This window comes from Oncorhynchus mykiss, unplaced genomic scaffold (assembly GCF_013265735.2).
Source record: "Oncorhynchus mykiss isolate Arlee unplaced genomic scaffold, USDA_OmykA_1.1 un_scaffold_221, whole genome shotgun sequence".
In the NCBI taxonomy this organism is placed as follows: domain Eukaryota; kingdom Metazoa; phylum Chordata; class Actinopteri; order Salmoniformes; family Salmonidae; genus Oncorhynchus; species Oncorhynchus mykiss.
In genome coordinates, this window is record NW_023493690.1 from 344,344 (window position 1) to 363,835 (window position 19,492).

The 19,492-nt window shown below is 44.3% G+C and overlaps 1 protein-coding gene across 7 annotated transcripts in view; it reads left to right on the top strand.

The window, feature by feature from the left end:
- Positions 1–15,615: 15,615 nt before the first annotated feature.
- Positions 15,616–19,492, top strand: part of LOC110517270 (tudor domain-containing protein 3-like) — a 69,575-nt gene continuing 65,698 nt past the window's right edge. For all 7 annotated transcript variants that reach the window (XM_036973077.1, XM_036973078.1, XM_036973082.1 and 4 more), the window contains exons 1-3: positions 15,616–15,842; positions 17,356–17,440; positions 18,826–18,891. In XM_036973077.1, coding sequence (XP_036828972.1) covers positions 15,805–15,842; positions 17,356–17,440; positions 18,826–18,891 — 189 coding nt within the window. In that variant the 5' untranslated portion in view covers positions 15,616–15,804. The remainder of the gene's footprint in view (positions 15,843–17,355; positions 17,441–18,825; positions 18,892–19,492) is intronic.

Consider the following 19,492-nt stretch of genomic DNA (forward strand, 5'->3'; position numbering starts at 1 on the left):
AGCTGGGGAACTGATCTGGGAACAGAGCTGGGGAACTGATCTGGGAACAGAGCTGGGGAACTGATCTGGGAACAGAGCTGGGGAACTGATCTGGGAACAGAGCTGGGGAACTAATCTGGGAACAGAGCTGGGGAACAGAGCTGGGGAACTGATCTGGGAACAGAGCTGGGGAACTAATCTGGGAACAGAGCAAGGGAACAGAGCTGGGGAACTGATCTGGGAACAGAGCTGGGGAACTAATCTGGGAACAGAGCTGGGGAACTAATCTGGGAACAGAGCTGGGGAACTGATCTGGGAACAGAGCTGGGGAACTGATCTGGGAACAGAGCTGGGGAACTGATCTGGGAACAGAGCTGGGGAACTAATCTGGGAACAGAGCAAGGGAACAGAGCTGGGGAACTGATCTGGGAACAGAGCTGGGGAACTGATCTGGGAACAGAGCTGGGGAACTGATCTGGGAACAGAGCTGGGGAACTAATCTGGGAACAGAGCAAGGGAACAGAGCTGGGGAACTGATCTGGGAACAGAGCTGGGGAACTGATCTGGGAACAGAGCTGGGGAACTGATCTGGGAACAGAGCTGGGGAACTGATCTGGGAACAGAGCTGGGGAACTAATCTGGGAACAGAGCTGGGGAACTGATCTGGGAACAGAGCTGGGGAACTGATCTGGGAACAGAGCTGGGGAACTAATCTGGGAACAGAGCAAGGGAACAGAGCTGGGGAACTGATCTGGGAACAGAGCTGGGGAACTAATCTGGGAACAGAGCTGGGGAACTAATCTGGGAACAGAGCTGGGGAACTGATCTGGGAACAGAGCTGGGGAACTGATCTGGGAACAGAGCTGGGGAACTGATCTGGGAACAGAGCTGGGGAACTAATCTGGGAACAGAGCAAGGGAACAGAGCTGGGGAACTGATCTGGGAACAGAGCTGGGGAACTGATCTGGGAACAGAGCTGGGGAACTGATCTGGGAACAGAGCTGGGGAACTGATCTGGGAACAGAGCTGGGGAACTAATCTGGGAACAGAGCTGGGGAACTGATCTGGGAACAGAGCTGGGGAACTGATCTGGGAACAGAGCTGGGGAACTGATCTGGGAACAGAGCTGGGGAACTAATCTGGGAACAGAGCTGGGGAACTGATCTGGGAACAGAGCTGGGGAACTGATCTGGGAACAGAGCTGGGTAACTGATCTGGGAACAGAGCTGGGGAACTGATCTGGGAACAGAGCTGGGGAACTAATCTGGGAACAGAGCAAGGGAACAGAGCTGGGGAACTGATCTGGGAACAGAGCTGGGGAACTGATCTGGGAACAGAGCTGGGGAACTAATCTGGGAACTGATCTGGGAACAGAGCTGGGGAACTGATCTGGGAACAGAGCTGGGGAACTAATCTGGGAACAGAGCAAGGGAACAGAGCTGGGGAACTGATCTGGGAACAGAGCTGGGGAACTGATCTGGGAACAGAGCTGGGGAACTAATCTGGGAACTGATCTGGGAACAGAGCTGGGGAACTGATCTGGGAACAGAGCTGGGGAACTAATCTGGGAACAGAGCAAGGGAACAGAGCTGGGGAACTGATCTGGGAACAGAGCAGGGGAACAGAGCAGGGGAAGTGATCTGGGAACAGAGCTGGGGAACAGAGCTGTGGAACTGATCTGGGAACAGACCAGGGGAACAGAGCTGGGGAACTGATCTGGGAACAGAGCTGGGGAACTGATCTGGGAACAGAGCAAGGGAAAAGACAAATATAGGGGAGGGAAAGAACAGACAAATATAGGGGAGGAAAAGATCATGTGATAAGTGAGTCCAATAACGCAGATGGAGTGAGAGGGAGGGCAGGTGTGAGTGATGGATGGCAGGAAGTGAGTGATGCAGGGTAATCTGGCGCCCTCAAGCGTCAGAGGGAGGGAAGAGCGGGAGCAGACGTGACAGGAACAGAAAGTGAGCGTGAGAGGGGGATGACTTGGGGAACTCTGAGGTAAAAAAACAAAAAAAACACATTTAGAATAAAGCAGTAAAGATATATCATTGTATTTGCGTAGTGGCCTCGAGCAGTAGACTAGAGGCGGTTATAGAAGTTGCAAACATGGCGATTTTTTTTTTCATCTCGCATTTTTTTTTTGCCTTTTATAAAAACATTTTATGCAATTCTATGTCCTTTTACTTGACTGGAGACTTTGTCAGAATCTTTTTTTTAACACTGAACAAATGATCGAAATGTCAGGCTACTTAAGGGCGCTGTACTGCAGCGCCAGCTGTGCCATCAGAGTCCCTGGGTTCTCTGTCGTAACCGGCCGCGACCGGGAGGTCCGTGGGGCGACGCACAATTGGCCTAGCGTCGCCCGGGTTAGGGAGGGCTTGGTCGGTAGGGGTGTCCTTGTCTCATCGCGCACCAGCGACTCCTGTGGCGGGCTGGGCGCAGTGTACGCTAGCCAAGGTGGCCGGGTGCACGGTGTTTCCTCCGGCGGGCGCATTGGTGCGGCTGGCTTCCGGGTTGGATGCGTGCTGTGTTAAGAAGCAGTGCGGCTTGGTTGGGTTGTGTATCGGAGGACGCATGACTTTCAACCTTCGTCTCTCCCGAGCCCGTACGGGAGTTGTAGCGATGAGACAAGATAGTAGCTACTACAACAATTGGATACCACGAAATTGGGGAGAAAAAGGGGTAAAAATCAAAAAATAAATAAAAAATAAATAAAAAGAAATGTCAGGCTACTTTGACACTGACAATCTGACAATCTGAGATCAATAAAAAAAACGACCGTGTCTTGAACCCATCAAATCAAAGTTTATTTGTCACGTGCGCCGAATACAACAAGTGTAGGTAGTTCACCTCACAGTGAAAATGCTTACTTACAGGCTCTAACCAATAGTGTGAAAAAAAAGGTGTGTGTGAGTGTGTGTGTGTGTGTGTGTGTGTGTGTGTGTGTGTGTGTGTGTGTGAGTGTGAGTGTGTGTGTGTGTGTGTGTGTGTGTGTGTGTGTGTGTGTGTGTGTGTGTGTGTGTAGGTAAGAAATAAAACAACAGTAAAAAGACATTTGAAAATAAGAGTAGCAAGGCTACATACAGACACCGTTAGTCAGGCTAAAAGCACAATAGGTTAGGAGACCGTAAAACGGCGGCCATCTTCTCCGACGCCATCAATAGCCTACGTGTGTGGATAAACTCTCAACGTGTGGCATTCAACAAGGGTTCTTCTAGGATCCTCAAAGTTCTTCAAAGAACCTTAGGGTTCTTGGCATTGAAAATGACCCAAAGGTTCTTTCAAGAACCCCCATAGGAGGTGGGGTTCCGCGTGGAACCTCCTTAGATGGTGGGGGGGGTTCTTGCAGGAACCTAACGGCCCAACTGAAACATTAGGATTTGAATTTGAAAGGACAGCAGGTGAAGGCACTTAACTTATTTATTTTTTAAGATCTCCTCAATTTAAAGAGAGGTTGGTCCCTTGTATATGAGCTACATTTATATTGTTTTATAATCATACCATCTATCTTTTCATGTTGGTGCAAATCTTTCTAAAAAACAGAAAATGGACACAATTCAATGGACAAACAGTCAACAAAGAGGTAAGAAAATGTAGGTTATAGCCTACAGCAGTTGTGTCTTTTCAGCAGGAGTTATGTCCTTTCCAACCTGTGTTTTCTGGCAATTATATCTGAAATATTGCAAAACGGCCTGTTTTGTCTGCATGCTGTTTGTTCGCTGACAGATTTGCTGCTGTGTTCCCGACTGTAAATTGACTGTGAGAAAGTTCTGGACTGTAGGCTATGCTTTGTCATTTGGCTACAGCCACAGCTAGGATATATATATATATATATATAAAATTAGAAGAAGCCATTGATCTTCTGTGGCTAAATTATAGGCCTTATCTCGGTGTATTAGGCTATTCTGAATTATTTCCTTCTTCCTGAACAAACAATAATTCTATAATTTTGGAAAATGTCTTTCAATTTGTCAGGGGTGCTGCGGCTCCTCCAGAACCCTGCGCACGGCCATGATTCTATAAATAAACTAAGTATTAAGTGCAACGCTGGAGAGATGAGAGTTGCAGGTTCTCGTCTATCAGAGAAGAGAGCGGGAGAGAGATTATGATAAGTGAATACAGGCGTGCTTCTCACACAACCACCGCCAGGTGTTGGTCTCAAACAGGTTCGTTACCATGGTAAGGGGGCAAAAATACTGTTATCAATTTACAGATACTTTTGAAAAACGAGATGATTACTTCGAGGATTAGGCCTACTTTTAAATTCAGAAAGGATGTTTTCTCGATGACATTCAAATCAGCATTGTAAAAAAAAGCGCAAGTTTAAGTTTGTTCCACCTGAGCGAGTCTGACCACCAATCAGAGACCACTATGATGACACACCAAATGATGACCACCAATCAGAGACCACTATGATGACACACCAAATGATGACCACCAATCAGAGACCACTATGATGACACACCAAATGATGACCACTATGATGACCCATCAAATGATAACCACCAATCAAAGACCACTATGATGACACATCAAAGGATGACCACCAATCAGAGACCACTATGATGACACATCAAATGATGACCACTATGATGACACACCAAATGATAACCACCAATCAAAGACCACTATGATGACACACCAAATGTGTTTGATGGATCGCGGGGAAAAGAGCAGGAATGTTTTTTTTTTGTCGGCTTCAGTCCAAACTATGTCCTCCAATGGTGTGACTGCTGTCGGCATCCAAAGATGATCCATCTTGAATAAACGCTTGGAGGTGAAGGATGACATCAGAGGTGTAGTCTACAGCGATACGGATATCACCTTGTTATTGTTATCTACATATCGCATTGATGTGGATCACACTGCCGCTCTCTCATTTAGCTATTTGTGCCTTACGGATTGTTGTTGTTGTGGACGGCTGTGTTCACAAATCTAAAATGTATGTTCGAACCCAATGAATGGTTGAATTCTCTACATATTATGTCAAACAGAAAATGAACGTTGACCTCAGGGATGCAGCAGCCCGAGTCGGCTCACAACCTGTTCCGAAACCGACAGAGTGTTGGATGTGTGCTGGGTCGCCGGGCGGGTTTCTGTTCTGTCTGTGCGTCGCCGGGTGCACTTGTACAGATGAGAGGAGAACCAACACAAAACATACAAAGGGTGATTAGACCGCGGCCTTGTGCACGATACACTGCATGAGCTAAGCTTCAGAATCGCTCTAGAACTCTCCTCAGAGCAGAGCAACTTCTAATTCACACAGACTGATATGTTCTAATTCACACAGAGAGATACGTTCTAGTTCACACAGAGAGATACGTTCTAAATCACACAGAGTGATACGTTCTAATTCACACAGAGAGATATGTTCTAGTTCACACAGAGAGATACGTTCTAGTTCACACAGAGAGATACGTTCTAAATCACACAGAGTGATACGTTCTAATTCACACAGAGTGATATGTTCTAATTCACACAGAGAGATACGTTCTAGTTCACACAGAGAGATACGTTCTAAATCACACAGAGTGATACGTTCTAATTCACACAGAGAGATATGTTCTAAATCACACAGAGAGATATGTTCTAATTCACACAGAGTGATACGTTCTAATTCACACAGACTGATACGTTCTAATTCACACAGAGAGATACGTTTTAAATCACACAGAGAGATACGTTCTAATTCACACAGAGAGATATGTTCTAAATCACACAGAGAGATACATTCTAATTCACACAGAGAGATACGTTTTAAATCACACAGACTGATACGTTATAAATCACACAGAGAGATATGTTCTAAATCACACAGAGAGATATGTTCTAAATCACACAGAGAGATACGTTCTAAATCACACAGCTTTTTAGCCTATATTATGCAGTACTGTCACTGAACCCCTTATCTCACATGTTCAATTTCAGCACAGGCTTCCACAGACTTCCACAGGCTCCCACAGGCTTCCACAGGCCCCCACAGGCTTCCACAGACTTCCTCAGACTTCCACAGACTTCCAGGCTTCCACTGGCTCCCACAGGCTTCCGCGGGCTTCCAGGCTTCCTCAGGCTTCCACAGGCTTCCAGCAACTGCTGAATGACTAACCAGGCCAGCCTAGTTGAGTTTGGCTCTGTAGTGTGAAGTGAGGTACACTCTTAGGGGGAAAAAAAGGTGCTATCTACAACCTAAAACGGTTCTTCGGCTGTCCCCATAGGAGAACCCCTTTGAAGAACCCTTTTTGGTTCCAGGTAGAACCGTTTCAGTTCCAGGTAGAACCCTTTTGGGTTCCATGTAAAACCCTTTCCAAAAAGAGTTCTACTTATGTGGGTTGGGTTCTACCTGGAACCAAAAAAGAGTTATTCTATGGAGACAGCCGAAGAACCCTTCTGGAACACTTTTTTTCTAAGGGTGTACTGTCGGAACTCAGAACATAAGAACACAATGGTGGTTTACACACTGTGGGACTAAGCTGACACTGAGCCAAGCCAAGTCCAGATGAGTTGGCCTGGACTAAACTGACACTGAGCCATGCCAAGTCCAGATGAGTTGGCCTGGACTAAGATGACACTGAGCCATGCCAAGTCCAGATGAGTTGGCCTGGACTAAGCTGACACTGAGCCATGCCAAGTCCAGATGAGTCAGCCTGGACTAAGCTGACACTGAGCCATGCCAAGTCCAGATGAGTTGGCCTGGACTAAGCTGACACTGAGCCAAGCCAAGTCCAGATAAGTCGGCCTGGACTAAGCTGACACTGAGCCAAGCCAAGTCCAGATGAGTCGGCCTGGACTAACCTGACACTGAGCCATGCCAAGTCCAGATGAGTTGGCCTGGACTAAGCTGACACTGAGCCATGCCAAGTCCAGATGAGTTGGCCTGGACTAAGATGACACTGAGCTATGCCAAGCCCAGATGAGTTGGCCTGGACTAAGCTGACACTGAGCCATGCCAAGTCCAGATGAGTCAGCCTGGACTAAGCTGACACTGAGCCAAGCCAAGTCCAGATGAGTCGGCCTGGACTAAGCTGACACTGAGCCAAGCCAAGTCCAGATGAGTCGGCCTGGACTAAGCTGACACTGAGCCAAGCCAAGTCCAGATGAGTCGGCCTGGACTAAGCTGACACTGAGCCAAGCCAAGTCCAGATGAGTTGGCCTGGACTAAGCTGACACTGAGCCAAGCCAAGTCCAGATGAGTTGGCCTGGACTAAGCTGACACTGAGCCAAGCCAAGTCCAGATGAGTTGGCCTGGACTAATCTGACACTGAGCCATGCCAAGTCCAGATGAGTCGGCCTGGACTAAGCTGACACTGAGCCATGCCAAGTCCAGATGAGTCGGCCTGGACTAAGCTGACACTGAGCCATGCCAAGTCCAGATGAGTTGGCCTGGACTAAGCTGACACTGAGCCATGCCAAGTCCAGATGAGTCGGCCTGGACTAAGCTGACACTGAGCCATGCCAAGCCCAGATGAGTCGGCCTGGACTAAGCTGACACTGAGCCATGCCAAGTCCAGATGAGTCGGCCTGGACTAAGCTGACACTGAGCCAAGCCAAGTCCAGATGAGTCGGCCTGGACTAAGCTGACACTGAGCCAAGCCAAGTCCAGATGAGTTGGCCTGGACTAAGCTGACACTGAGCCAAGCCAAGTCCAGATGAGTTGGCCTGGACTAAGCTGACACTGAGCCAAGCCAAGTCCAGATGAGTTGGCCTGGACTAATCTGACACTGAGCCATGCCAAGTCCAGATGAGTCGGCCTGGACTAAGCTGACACTGAGCCATGCCAAGTCCAGATGAGTCGGCCTGGACTAAGCTGACACTGAGCCATGCCAAGTCCAGATGAGTTGGCCTGGACTAAGCTGACACTGAGCCATGCCAAGTCCAGATGAGTCGGCCTGGACTAAGCTGACACTGAGCCATGCCAAGCCCAGATGAGTCGGCCTGGACTAAGCTGACACTGAGCCATGCCAAGTCCAGATGAGTCGGCCTGGACTAAGCTGACACTGAGCCAAGCCAAGTCCAGATGAGTCGGCCTGGACTAAGCTGACACTGAGCCAAGCCAAGTCCAGATGAGTTGGCCTGGACCAAGCTGACACTGAGCCAAGCCAAGTCCAGATGAGTCGGCCTGGACATGCATCCAACATAACGGTTTTGGACAGTGGTAGAAATGTTGGTGTGAAGAACATATCCAGGCCAGCCCAGGATACAGCATGGGGTTGGCCTTGTCCTGAATGTGAAAGATCGATAGGGGATTTATACATTTCAGGTCATTCAGAGAACAGTGCTCTCCTCTAATATTGGCACCGTTGGTAAATATGAGCAAAATGGCTGTGAAAAAAAACGTTTTTTGCTGTTTTGTCCTTTTGGTATTTTATTGAAAAATATTCACAAAAATCAAACCTTTTAATTGAAGTAAAATGATTGAAGAAAAATGTACGTGAAATAAATTAAATAAATATTTTTTCTCTAAAACATGTGTGCCACAATTATTGGCACCCCTAGAATTTCTAATGAGTAAAATCTAACTGAAGTATATTGCCATTCATATTTCACATTTTGTAAGTTCACCTGAGTGTGTAGGAACACTTAAGTGGTAAGCCATGACTTCCTGTTTCACTGGGGGTATAAATATGAGGTGACACACAGGCCAAGTTCCCATAGTCATCCATCACAATGGGAAAAACCTGGGAAAACAGTAACGATTTGAGACAAAAGGTTGTTGAGCTGCACAAACCAGGAAATGGCTGTGAGAAAATAGGTTTAAAATGTCCATTTCCTCTATCAGGGCAATAATGAAGAAGTCTAAAGCAACTGGAGATGGTAACGATCGGCCTGGAAGAGAACGTGTCTCTATATTGACCCAAAGCACAGTGAGGAGGATGGATCGAGTGGCCAACAAAAATCTCCAAGGATCACAGATGGAGAATTGCAGACGTTAGTTGGGTTTTGGGGTCAGAAAGTCTCCAAAACTACGATCAGACGCCATCTACATAACCACAAGTTGTTTAGGAGGGTTTCCATTAAAAAATCCATTGCTGTCATCGAACAACAAACTCAAGTTCTATGTTCAGATGAGACCAATATAGAGTTTCAATGGGACCAGGTTCTATGATCAGATGAGACCAACATAGAGTTTCAATGGGACCAGGTTCTATGGTCAGATGAGACCAACATAGAGTTTCAATGGGACCGGGTTCTATGGTCAGATGAGACCAACATAGAGTTTCAATGGGACCGGGTTCTATGATCAGATGAGACCAACATAGAGTTTCAATGGGACCCGGTTCTATGATCGGATGAGACCAACATAGAGTTTCAATGGGACCGGGTTCTATGATCAGATGAGACCAACATAGAGTTTCAATGGGACCGGGTTCTATGATCGGATGAGACCAACATAGAGTTTCAATGGGACCGGGTTCTATGATCAGATGAGACCAATATAGAGTTTCAATGGGACCGGGTTCTATGGTCAGATGAGACCAATATAGAGTTTCAATGGGACCGGGTTCTATGGTCAGATGAGACCAACATAGAGTTTCAATGGGACCGGGTTCTATGTTCAGATGAGACCAATATAGAGTTTCAAAGGGACCGGGTTCTATGGTCAGATGAGACCAACATAGAGTTTCAATGGGACCGGGTTCTATGATCAGATGAGACCAACATAGAGTTTCAATGGGACCCGGTTCTATGATCGGATGAGACCAACATAGAGTTTCAATGGGACCGGGTTCTATGATCAGATGAGACCAACATAGAGTTTCAATGGGACCGGGTTCTATGGTCAGATGAGACCAACATAGAGTTTCAATGGGACCGGGTTCTATGGTCAGAGGAGACCAATATAGAGTTTCAATGGGACCGGGTTCTATGGTCAGATGAGACCAACATAGAGTTTCAATGGGACCCGGTTCTATGGTCAGAGGAGACCAATATAGAGTTTCAATGGGACTGGGTTCTATGTTCAGATGAGACCAATATAGAGTTTCAATTGGACCGGGTTCTATGGTCAGATGAGACCAACATAGAGTTTCAATGGGACCGGGTTCTATGATCAGATGAGACCAACATAGAGTTTCAATGGGACCCGGTTCTATGATCGGATGAGACCAACATAGAGTTTCAATGGGACCGGGTTCTATGATCAGATGAGACCAACATAGAGTTTCAATGGGACCGGGTTCTATGGTCAGATGAGACCAACATAGAGTTTCAATGGGACCGGGTTCTATGGTCAGAGGAGACCAATATAGAGTTTCAATGGGACTGGGTTCTATGTTCAGATGAGACCAATATAGAGTTTCAATGGGACCGGGTTCTATGATCAGATGAGACCAACATAGAGTTTCAATGGGACCGGGTTCTATGGTCAGATGAGACCAACATAGAGTTTCAATGGGACCGGGTTCTATGGTCAGAGGAGACCAATATAGAGTTTCAATGGGACTGGGTTCTATGTTCAGATGAGACCAATATAGAGTTTCAATGGGACCGGGTTCTATGGTCAGATGAGACCAACATAGAGTTTCAATGGGACCCGGTTCTATGGTCAGAGGAGACCAATATAGAGTTTCAATGGGACTGGGTTCTATGTTCAGATGAGACCAATATAGAGTTTCAATTGGACCGGGTTCTATGGTCAGATGAGACCAACATAGAGTTTCAATGGGACCGGGTTCTATGATCAGATGAGACCAACATAGAGTTTCAATGGGACCCGGTTCTATGATCGGATGAGACCAACATAGAGTTTCAATGGGACCGGGTTCTATGATCAGATGAGACCAACATAGAGTTTCAATGGGACCGGGTTCTATGGTCAGATGAGACCAACATAGAGTTTCAATGGGACCGGGATCTATGGTCAGATGAGACCAATATAGAGTTTCAATTGGACCGGGTTCTATGGTCAGATGAGACCAATATAGAGTTTCAATGGGACCCGGTTCTATGGTCAGATGAGACCAACATAGAGTTTCAATGGGACTGGGTTCTATGGTCAGATGAGACCAATATAGAGTTTCAATGGGACTGGGTTCTATGGTCAGATGAGACCAATATAGAGTTTCAATGGGACCGAGTTCTATGGTCAGATGAGACCAATATAGAGTTTCAATGGGACCCGGTTCTATGGTCAGATGAGACCAATATAGAGTTTCAATGGGACTGGGTTCTATGGTCAGATGAGACCAATATAGAGTTTCAATTGGACCGGGTTCTATGGTCAGATGAGACCAACATAGAGTTTCAATGGGACCGGGTTCTATGATCAGATGAGACCAACATAGAGTTTCAATGGGACCCGGTTCTATGATCGGATGAGACCAACATAGAGTTTCAATGGGACCGGGTTCTATGATCAGATGAGACCAACATAGAGTTTCAATGGGACCGGGTTCTATGATCAGATGAGACCAACATAGAGTTTCAATGTGACCGGGTTCTATGATCAGATGAGACCAACATAGAGTGTCAATGGGACCGGGTTCTATGGTCAGATGAGACCAACATAGAGTTTCAATGGGACTGGGTTCTATGGTCAGATGAGACCAATATAGAGTTTCAATGGGACCCGGTTCTATGGTCAGATGAGACCAATATAGAGTTTCAATGGGACTGGGTTCTATGGTCAGATGAGACCAATATAGAGTTTCAATTGGACCGGGTTCTATGGTCAGATGAGACCAACATAGAGTTTCAATGGGACCGGGTTCTATGATCAGATGAGATCAACATAGAGTTTCAATGGGACCCGGTTCTATGATCGGATGAGACCAACATAGAGTTTCAATGGGACCGGGTTCTATGATCAGATGAGACCAACATAGAGTTTCAATGGGACCGGGTTCTATGGTCAGATGAGACCAACATAGAGTTTCAATGGGACCGGGTTCTATGGTCAGATGAGACCAACATAGAGTTTCAATGGGACCGGGTTCTATGGTCAGATGAGACCAACATAGAGTTTCAATTGGACCGGGTTCTATGATCAGATGAGACCAACATAGAGTTTCAATGGGACCCGGTTCTATGATCGGATGAGACCAACATAGAGTTTCAATGGGACCGGGTTCTATGATCAGATCAGACCAACATAGAGTTTCAATGGGACCGGGTTCTATGGTCAGATGAGACCAATATAGAGTTTCAATGGGACCGGGTTCTATGATCAGATCAGACCAACATAGAGTTTCAATGGGACCGGGTTCTATGGTCAGATGAGACCAATATAGAGTTTCAATGGGACCCGGTTCTATGGTCAGAAGAGACCAACATAGAGTTTCAATGGGACCGGGTTCTATGATCAGATGAGACCAATATAGAGTTTCAATGGGACCGGGTTCTATGATCAGATGAGACCAACATAGAGTTTCAATGGGACCGGGTTCTATGGTCAGATGAGACCAATATATACTTTCAATGGGACCGGGTTCTATGGTCAGATGAGACCAATATAGAGTTTCAATGGGACCGGGTTCTATGGTCAGATGAGACCAACATAGAGTTTCAATGGGACCCGGTTCTATGATCGGATGAGACCAACATAGAGTTTCAATGGGACCGGGTTCTATGGTCAGATGAGACCAATATAGAGTTTCAATGGGACCGGGTTCTATGGTCAGATGAGACCAAAATAGAGTTTCAATGGGACCGGGTTCTATGGTCAGATGAGACCAATATAGAGTTTCAATGGGACCGGGTTCTATGGTCAGATGAGACCAAAATAGAGTTTCAATGGGACCCGGTTCTATGGTCAGATGAGACCAATATAGAGTTTCAATGGGACCGGGTTCTATGGTCAGATGAGACCAATATAGAGTTTCAATGGGACCGGGTTCTATGATCAGATGAGACCAATATAGAGTTTCAATGGGACCGGGTTCTATGATCAGATGAGACCAATATAGAGTTTCAATGGGACCGGGTTCTATGATCAGATGAGACCAATATAGAGTTTCAATGGGACCGGGTTCCATGGTCAGATGAGACCAACATAGGGTTTCAATGGGACCGGGTTCTATGGTCAGATGAGACCAATATAGAGTTTCAATGGGACCGGGTTCTATGATCAGATGAGACCAACATAGAGTTTCAATGGGACTGGGTTCTATGATCAGATGAGACCAACATAGAGTTTCAATGGGACCGGGTTCTATGGTCAGATGAGACCAAAATGGAGCTTTTTGTAAACAAACACCAGACGTCGGTTTGGCGAAGACAAAAGAAAGATAGCCTTGTAGAAAAGTACCTCATCCCCACTATGAAGTATGGGCGGTGGATCTTTGATGCTGTGGGGCTGTTCTTCTTCCAAAGGCCCTGGACCACTTGTTAGGATACATGTTATCATGGACTCAATGACCTACACTTCCTACTCTTCCATATGCCTAGCATTATTAGTGCGTGAATGTATCCTAATGCACAAATTGAGTTGAGGAGGCTGTCGGGCTCACCGGCTGCCCCCCCGAACCCCTGTGATTGACACCTTGCATAGCCACGGGGCAGGGAGCGCGTTTTCGGGTAAAGCCCCCATCTGAGACAGCAATGTTACGTCCATTGTTAACCTGTTACAGGTCTAACCACAAGCCTCAGTCTATAGATGATGAAGGTCATTATACAAGAATGGTGTCTTTCCTGTCCCACCTTAACTACCAGGAGAAAACGCCTAGAAATATTAAATAATGACACAATATATGTTTTACTTTTAACATAAGTGTTTTATTGTTCATAAAACATATTTGTAAGACAGTTATATTGCAATTTTTTTAGGCGGGCTGTTTTGAAAAGCACATCATGAGTCTGCACTTTTTCGTCATATGTTAAGCAATTTGACTACTAATTTGGTAATTTCATGCGAAGCTTTTAGATGTGTCTCTGGTGTTACACACAGTTTATAGTAAAAGGTGAAAAGGAAATTTGATTAAAATAATTGATCCAATCACGTGATTTTCATTCATTTACAACTTAAGAAGTGCTGTTTGAGCTACTGTGGCCTCCATTTTAGATATTCTATATTCTCTGAAGATTTGTCACTGGTGTTGCCGGTACTGGTCTTATTATAGAAAAACATGTTCAAAGTCAATTATTACTAATGAATACAAATATGCAAAGTAAAGAGTAAAATTACATTCTGGAATGCCTGAATTGTCACTAAAAGGTTATAGAGGCATATGATCTAACAGGTTATAGAGGTAAGGCATATGAACTAACAGGTTATAGAGGTAAGACATATGAACTAACAGGTTATAGAGGCATATGAACTAACAGGTTATAGAGGCATATGAACTAACAGGTTATAGAGGCAAGGCATATGAACTAACAGGTTATAGAGGCATATGAACTAACAGGTTATAGAGGCATATGAACTAACAGGTTATAGAGGCATATGAACTAACAGGTTATAGAGGCATATGAACTAACAGGTTATAGAGGCAAGGCATATGAACTAACAGGTTATAGAGGCATATGAACTAACAGGTTATAGAGGCAAGGCATATGAACTAACAGGTTATAGAGGCATATGAACTAACAGGTTGTAGAGGTAAGGCATATGAACTAACAGGTTATAGAGGCATATGAACTAACAGGTTATAGAGGTAAGGTATATGAACTAACAGGTTATAGAGGCATACGAACTAACAGGTTATAGAGGTATATGAACTAACAGGTTATAGAGGCATATGAACTAACAGGTTATAGAGGCATATGATCTAACAGGTTATAGAGGCATATGAACTAACAGGTTATAGAGGCAAGGCATATGAACTAACAGGTTATAGAGGCATATGAACTAACAGGTTATAGAGGTATATGAACTAACAGGTTATAGAGGCATATGAACTAACAGGTTATAGAGGCATATGATCTAACAGGTTATAGAGGCAAGGCATATGAACTAACAGGTTATAAAGGCATATGAACTAACAGGTTATAGAGGTATATGAACTAACAGGTTATAGAGGCATATGAACTAACAGGTTATAGAGGCATATGAACTAACAGGTTATAGAGGCATATGAACTAACAGATTGTAGAGGAAACAACGCAATTATCACAACACACAGGTTGTAATGTGTCTTTTTTCTGGCTTGGCTTCCCCAGTGATTTTACCCATGCATTCTACTGGATTTTTAGTTACCCCCTAATTCTAAAATTCTCTTTTGTTATATAGGCCTAGCTGTTAGACTTCCTAAACTAGGCTATGTAAGGTGTTGGCCTAAATTATGCAGAAGAACTTTGTAGCTAATTCTGGGTGCAGACCGACCCGGGACTCAACCCCTGGTCTCTTTGTCAGTGACAATAGACATTAAAACCAGTCTTATTGACTTGTGTGTTTGTTTTAGTCCATGTGTAACTCTGTGTTGTTTTATACGTCGAACTGCATTGCTTTATCTTGGCCAGGTCGCAATTGTAAATGAGAACTTGTTCTCAACTTGCCTCCCTGGTTAAATAAAGGTGAATTGAAATTAACATGATTATATTTCACAGAGTGTAGTAGATAGATCATTGGATTGTTAGGACATTGCACAGAGTGTAGTAGATAGATCATTGGATTGATTAAAGCACCGTAGATGTAGTGACTGTCTTTGCCACTGGGGCTGCTGTTTTTATTCCTTCGCTCTTTGCCGACAAGTATCAGATTCAACTTTGACGTCTCTTCCAACGGGAGGTCATTTGTTTTTAGTCCGGCAAAACGCTAAAAATATCCGGCTAAACTCATTGATTAGCGGATAAATTATTAAAGATTAAAAAAACAATGGATAATCCACAAATTAAATAGTTCATCGACTATATTTGCATTTGATACTTTATTTTTTTATTTGAAAGAAAATGGCTGAAATCAACTTAGCCCTCACTAAAGAAGGCTGGTGGGTAGCTTGTGGCTAATGTGCTAGCTAGCTAGCTACATTACACGTTCACTTTGCTAGCATAGCTTTAGCTTTTCTAGTTAACACCTCATTTAGGATCTCACATACTGTGATGCCTGTGATAATGTAGATAGATATATGACATTTCTGGCCTACGGACTGGTAACAGTAGCTAATAATTATTATTTTGGCAGTTGATGTTGTGAATTTGTCTAGCAAATTGCTGTCAATTATTTTAGCATGTTTAGCTTTGATATGCTAACTAACAAGGCCGTGTATGCTCATTTGAAGCTTAGTAGCTACCTAGCAATACATTACTGTACTGTAGCTAGCTAGCAATACATGAATGTACTGTAGCTAGCTAGCTCTACATTACTGTACTGTAGCTAGCTAGCTCTACATTACTGTACTGTAGCTAGCTCTACACTACTGTACTGTAGCTAGCTCTACACTACTGTACTGTAGCTAGCAATACATTACTGTACTGTAGCTAGCTCTACACTACTGTACTGTAGCTAACTCTACATTACTGTACTGTACTCTACACTACTGTACTGTACTGTAGCTAGCTCTACACTACTGTACTGTAGCTAGCTCCACTACTGTACTGTAGCTAACTAGCAATACATTACTGTACTGTAGCTAACTAGCAATACATTACATTACTGTAGCTAGCTCTACATTACTGTACTGTCGCTAGCTAGCTCTACACTACTGTACTGTAGCTAGCTCTACACTACTGTACTGTAGCTAGCTCTACACTACTGTACTGTAGCTAGCTCCACTACTGTACTGTAGCTAGCTAGCAATACATTACTATACTGTAGCTAACTAGCAATACATTACATTACTGTAGCTAGCTAGCAATACATTACATTACTGTAGCTAGCTCTACATTACTGTACTGTAGCTAGCTAGCTCTACACTACTGTACTGTAGCTAGCTCTACATTACTGTACTGTAGCTAGCTAGCAATACATTACATTACTTTAGCTAGCTAGCAATACATTACATTACTGTAGCTAGCAATACATTACATTACTGTAGCTAGCTTTACATTACTGTACTGTAGCTAGCTCTACATTACTGCACTGTAGCTAGCTCTACACTACTGTACTGTAGCTAGCTAGCAATACATTACTGTACTGTAGCTAGCTAGCAATACATGAATGTACTGTAGCTAGCTAGCAATACATTACATTACTGTAGCTAGCTCTACATTACTGTAGCTAGCTCTACATTACTGTACTGTAGCTAGCTAGCAATACATTACTGTACTGTAGCTAGCTAGCAATACATTACTGTAGCTAGCTATTAATATATCTTCAAAGTTGATCTGCTAGTCCGTTGTTAGCTATGTTATTTCGAGTGATATGCGAGTTGGCTGGCTAGCTTTTGATTTTCAATGTGTTTGTTCACTGTGGCTAGCTGGAGTGTTGTTGTTTAATAACCACAGTGCATTGGTTACGCCATTGACACGTGAGCCCTGTCTTTTGGTTGACCTCCTACACAGGTACCTTACAGACGAAGGAATAGAGGAGTTGAAAGGCACTTCTGAGAACCCCTCAGCTAATTACATTATTCGCGTTGCACTCAATGTAAGTAGCTAGTATTCTCACATCTCTCTTCTAGTATACCAACAACAAAAAAATAATACAAATTCACCTTTCACCTGTGTAGATGTACATTTAACTGACCCCAGGGGTTGGAGTAGAAAAGAGACGTGATTTTTAAAAAATCAATCAAGCTTTTTACAAAAAACAGGTTTGTGTAAAACAGATTCCTCTACATTGCTTATTGAATGTTTTGCCGGTATGTCAGATAAATGAAAGTCACACTAATGTGGCTGCATTCCAATTCTCCACCATTGTTTGTACTTGTACACTTCCCCCCTGTCCCTCCAGCCAATGCTTTACGACAATCTAGTCTGAATAATCAGGCTGTAGTACACACTTAATTGGTATAGACAGCCTCTGGGTCATTTGTGAGCACAAATGGTGTCAATGTTCCTTTACAAGCCAGAATGTTGATTAAAATTACATGTAAAGTTTGACTCTACCGGTTGGTTTGTGTGGTTTGTCCTTCCGCTGTTCTAAATTTAAGACAAAATCTTCACAGGAAAGTATTGTTTTAAGTGACTTTTTAGTGTGCTCAAAGCCCAGAATCTCTCGTCAATAGCGATTGAACCAAGCATGCCGTGACAATGAAAATGGTATATTCTGAATCTTTTTTTTTTTTAAGATTGGAATCCAAATATCCAACATAAAACTCACTTTACCTCAGTACCAAACCACATACGGTTTGGGACTCTCTACGATGTCGGGTAAACAAGACCTTCCTGTGGATATTTAGTCTCAAATTTAGAGCAGGCAAATGTCTTAAACATTCTGGCTTGTAAGGAACATTTGTACACGTCTGGCTGTCTATACCAATTAATTGTACATTACAGTTTTATTTTTTAAATTTTTAACCTTTATTTAACTAGGCAAGTCAGTTAAGAACAAATTCTTATTTTCAATGACGGCCTGGGAACAGTGGGTTAACTGACTGTTCAGGGGCAGAACGACAGATTTATACCTTGTCAGCTCGGGGATTTGAACTTGGAACCTTCGGTTACTAGTCCAACACTCTAACCACTAGGCTACCCTGCCGCCTCTACACTCTAACCACTAGGCTACCTGCCACCTCTACACTCTAACCACTAGGCTACCCTGCCGCCCCAATCAGACTAATCAGACCGACACCAATCCAATAGTTTTTGACGTCCGTGACTAGGGGTGTGCTCTTGCCCACTCTGAGAGACGTGTGGAGAATCAAGATTCAGGCCAATATTTGCCAGTGCTTTCAAAACAGGTTTCTCTACATTGCTTTTCAATGATGCATCTCGAGGTTTACTACAGGTCATCTCATTGTCGGCCTAATATGTTGGTTGGGATAAGTGTTGCTTATCTCTCCCCCCCCGTCTCTGTGACTATCTCTACAGAGTGACTTGAGGCCTATTGGCAGGAAGTTTCTCCCTGTGGACATCAACAGTGGCCGGGTGGAGAAGGTGAGGCGGTGTGTGTGTGTGTGTGTGTGTGTGTGTGTGTGTGTGTGTGTGTGTGTGTGTGTGTGTGTGTGTGTGTGTGTGTGTGTGTGTGTGTGTGTGTGTGTGTGTGTGTGTGTGTGTGTGTGTGTGTGTGTGTGTGTGTGTGTGTGTGTGTGTGTGCGTGCGTGTATTAGCACAGATATGTGTACGCCAAAGGGTCAGCGAAACTGTCAAAGATCCTATCATAATGATTCGACACAGAACAAAAACAAAGTTAAAACCAACAGGATTGTCTAATGGTCTGTGGATATGGGGGTTAGTCAAGCTAGACTGCTGTGGTGAGTAACCATGCTGAAGACCCATGGCAACATAGAAAGCGAATTCCTAGGCTTTAGCTCAGTGGGCTATTTATCTCAGCCTTGAAAACAACATGCACCTGACCCGGGTTTTATACCCTGTTGGTTACACTGTCCTGTGCACGTTTGAGAAATACAGAAAAATGCACTACTTCCAAAGGCCACTAGATGTCTCTGTCACACCAGCTTTAAAATGCGTTCATTCCTGCCTTCAGCCATGTGGGGAGTTGCACTGAGTTCTACTGAGAAAAAGCCACAGATGATGA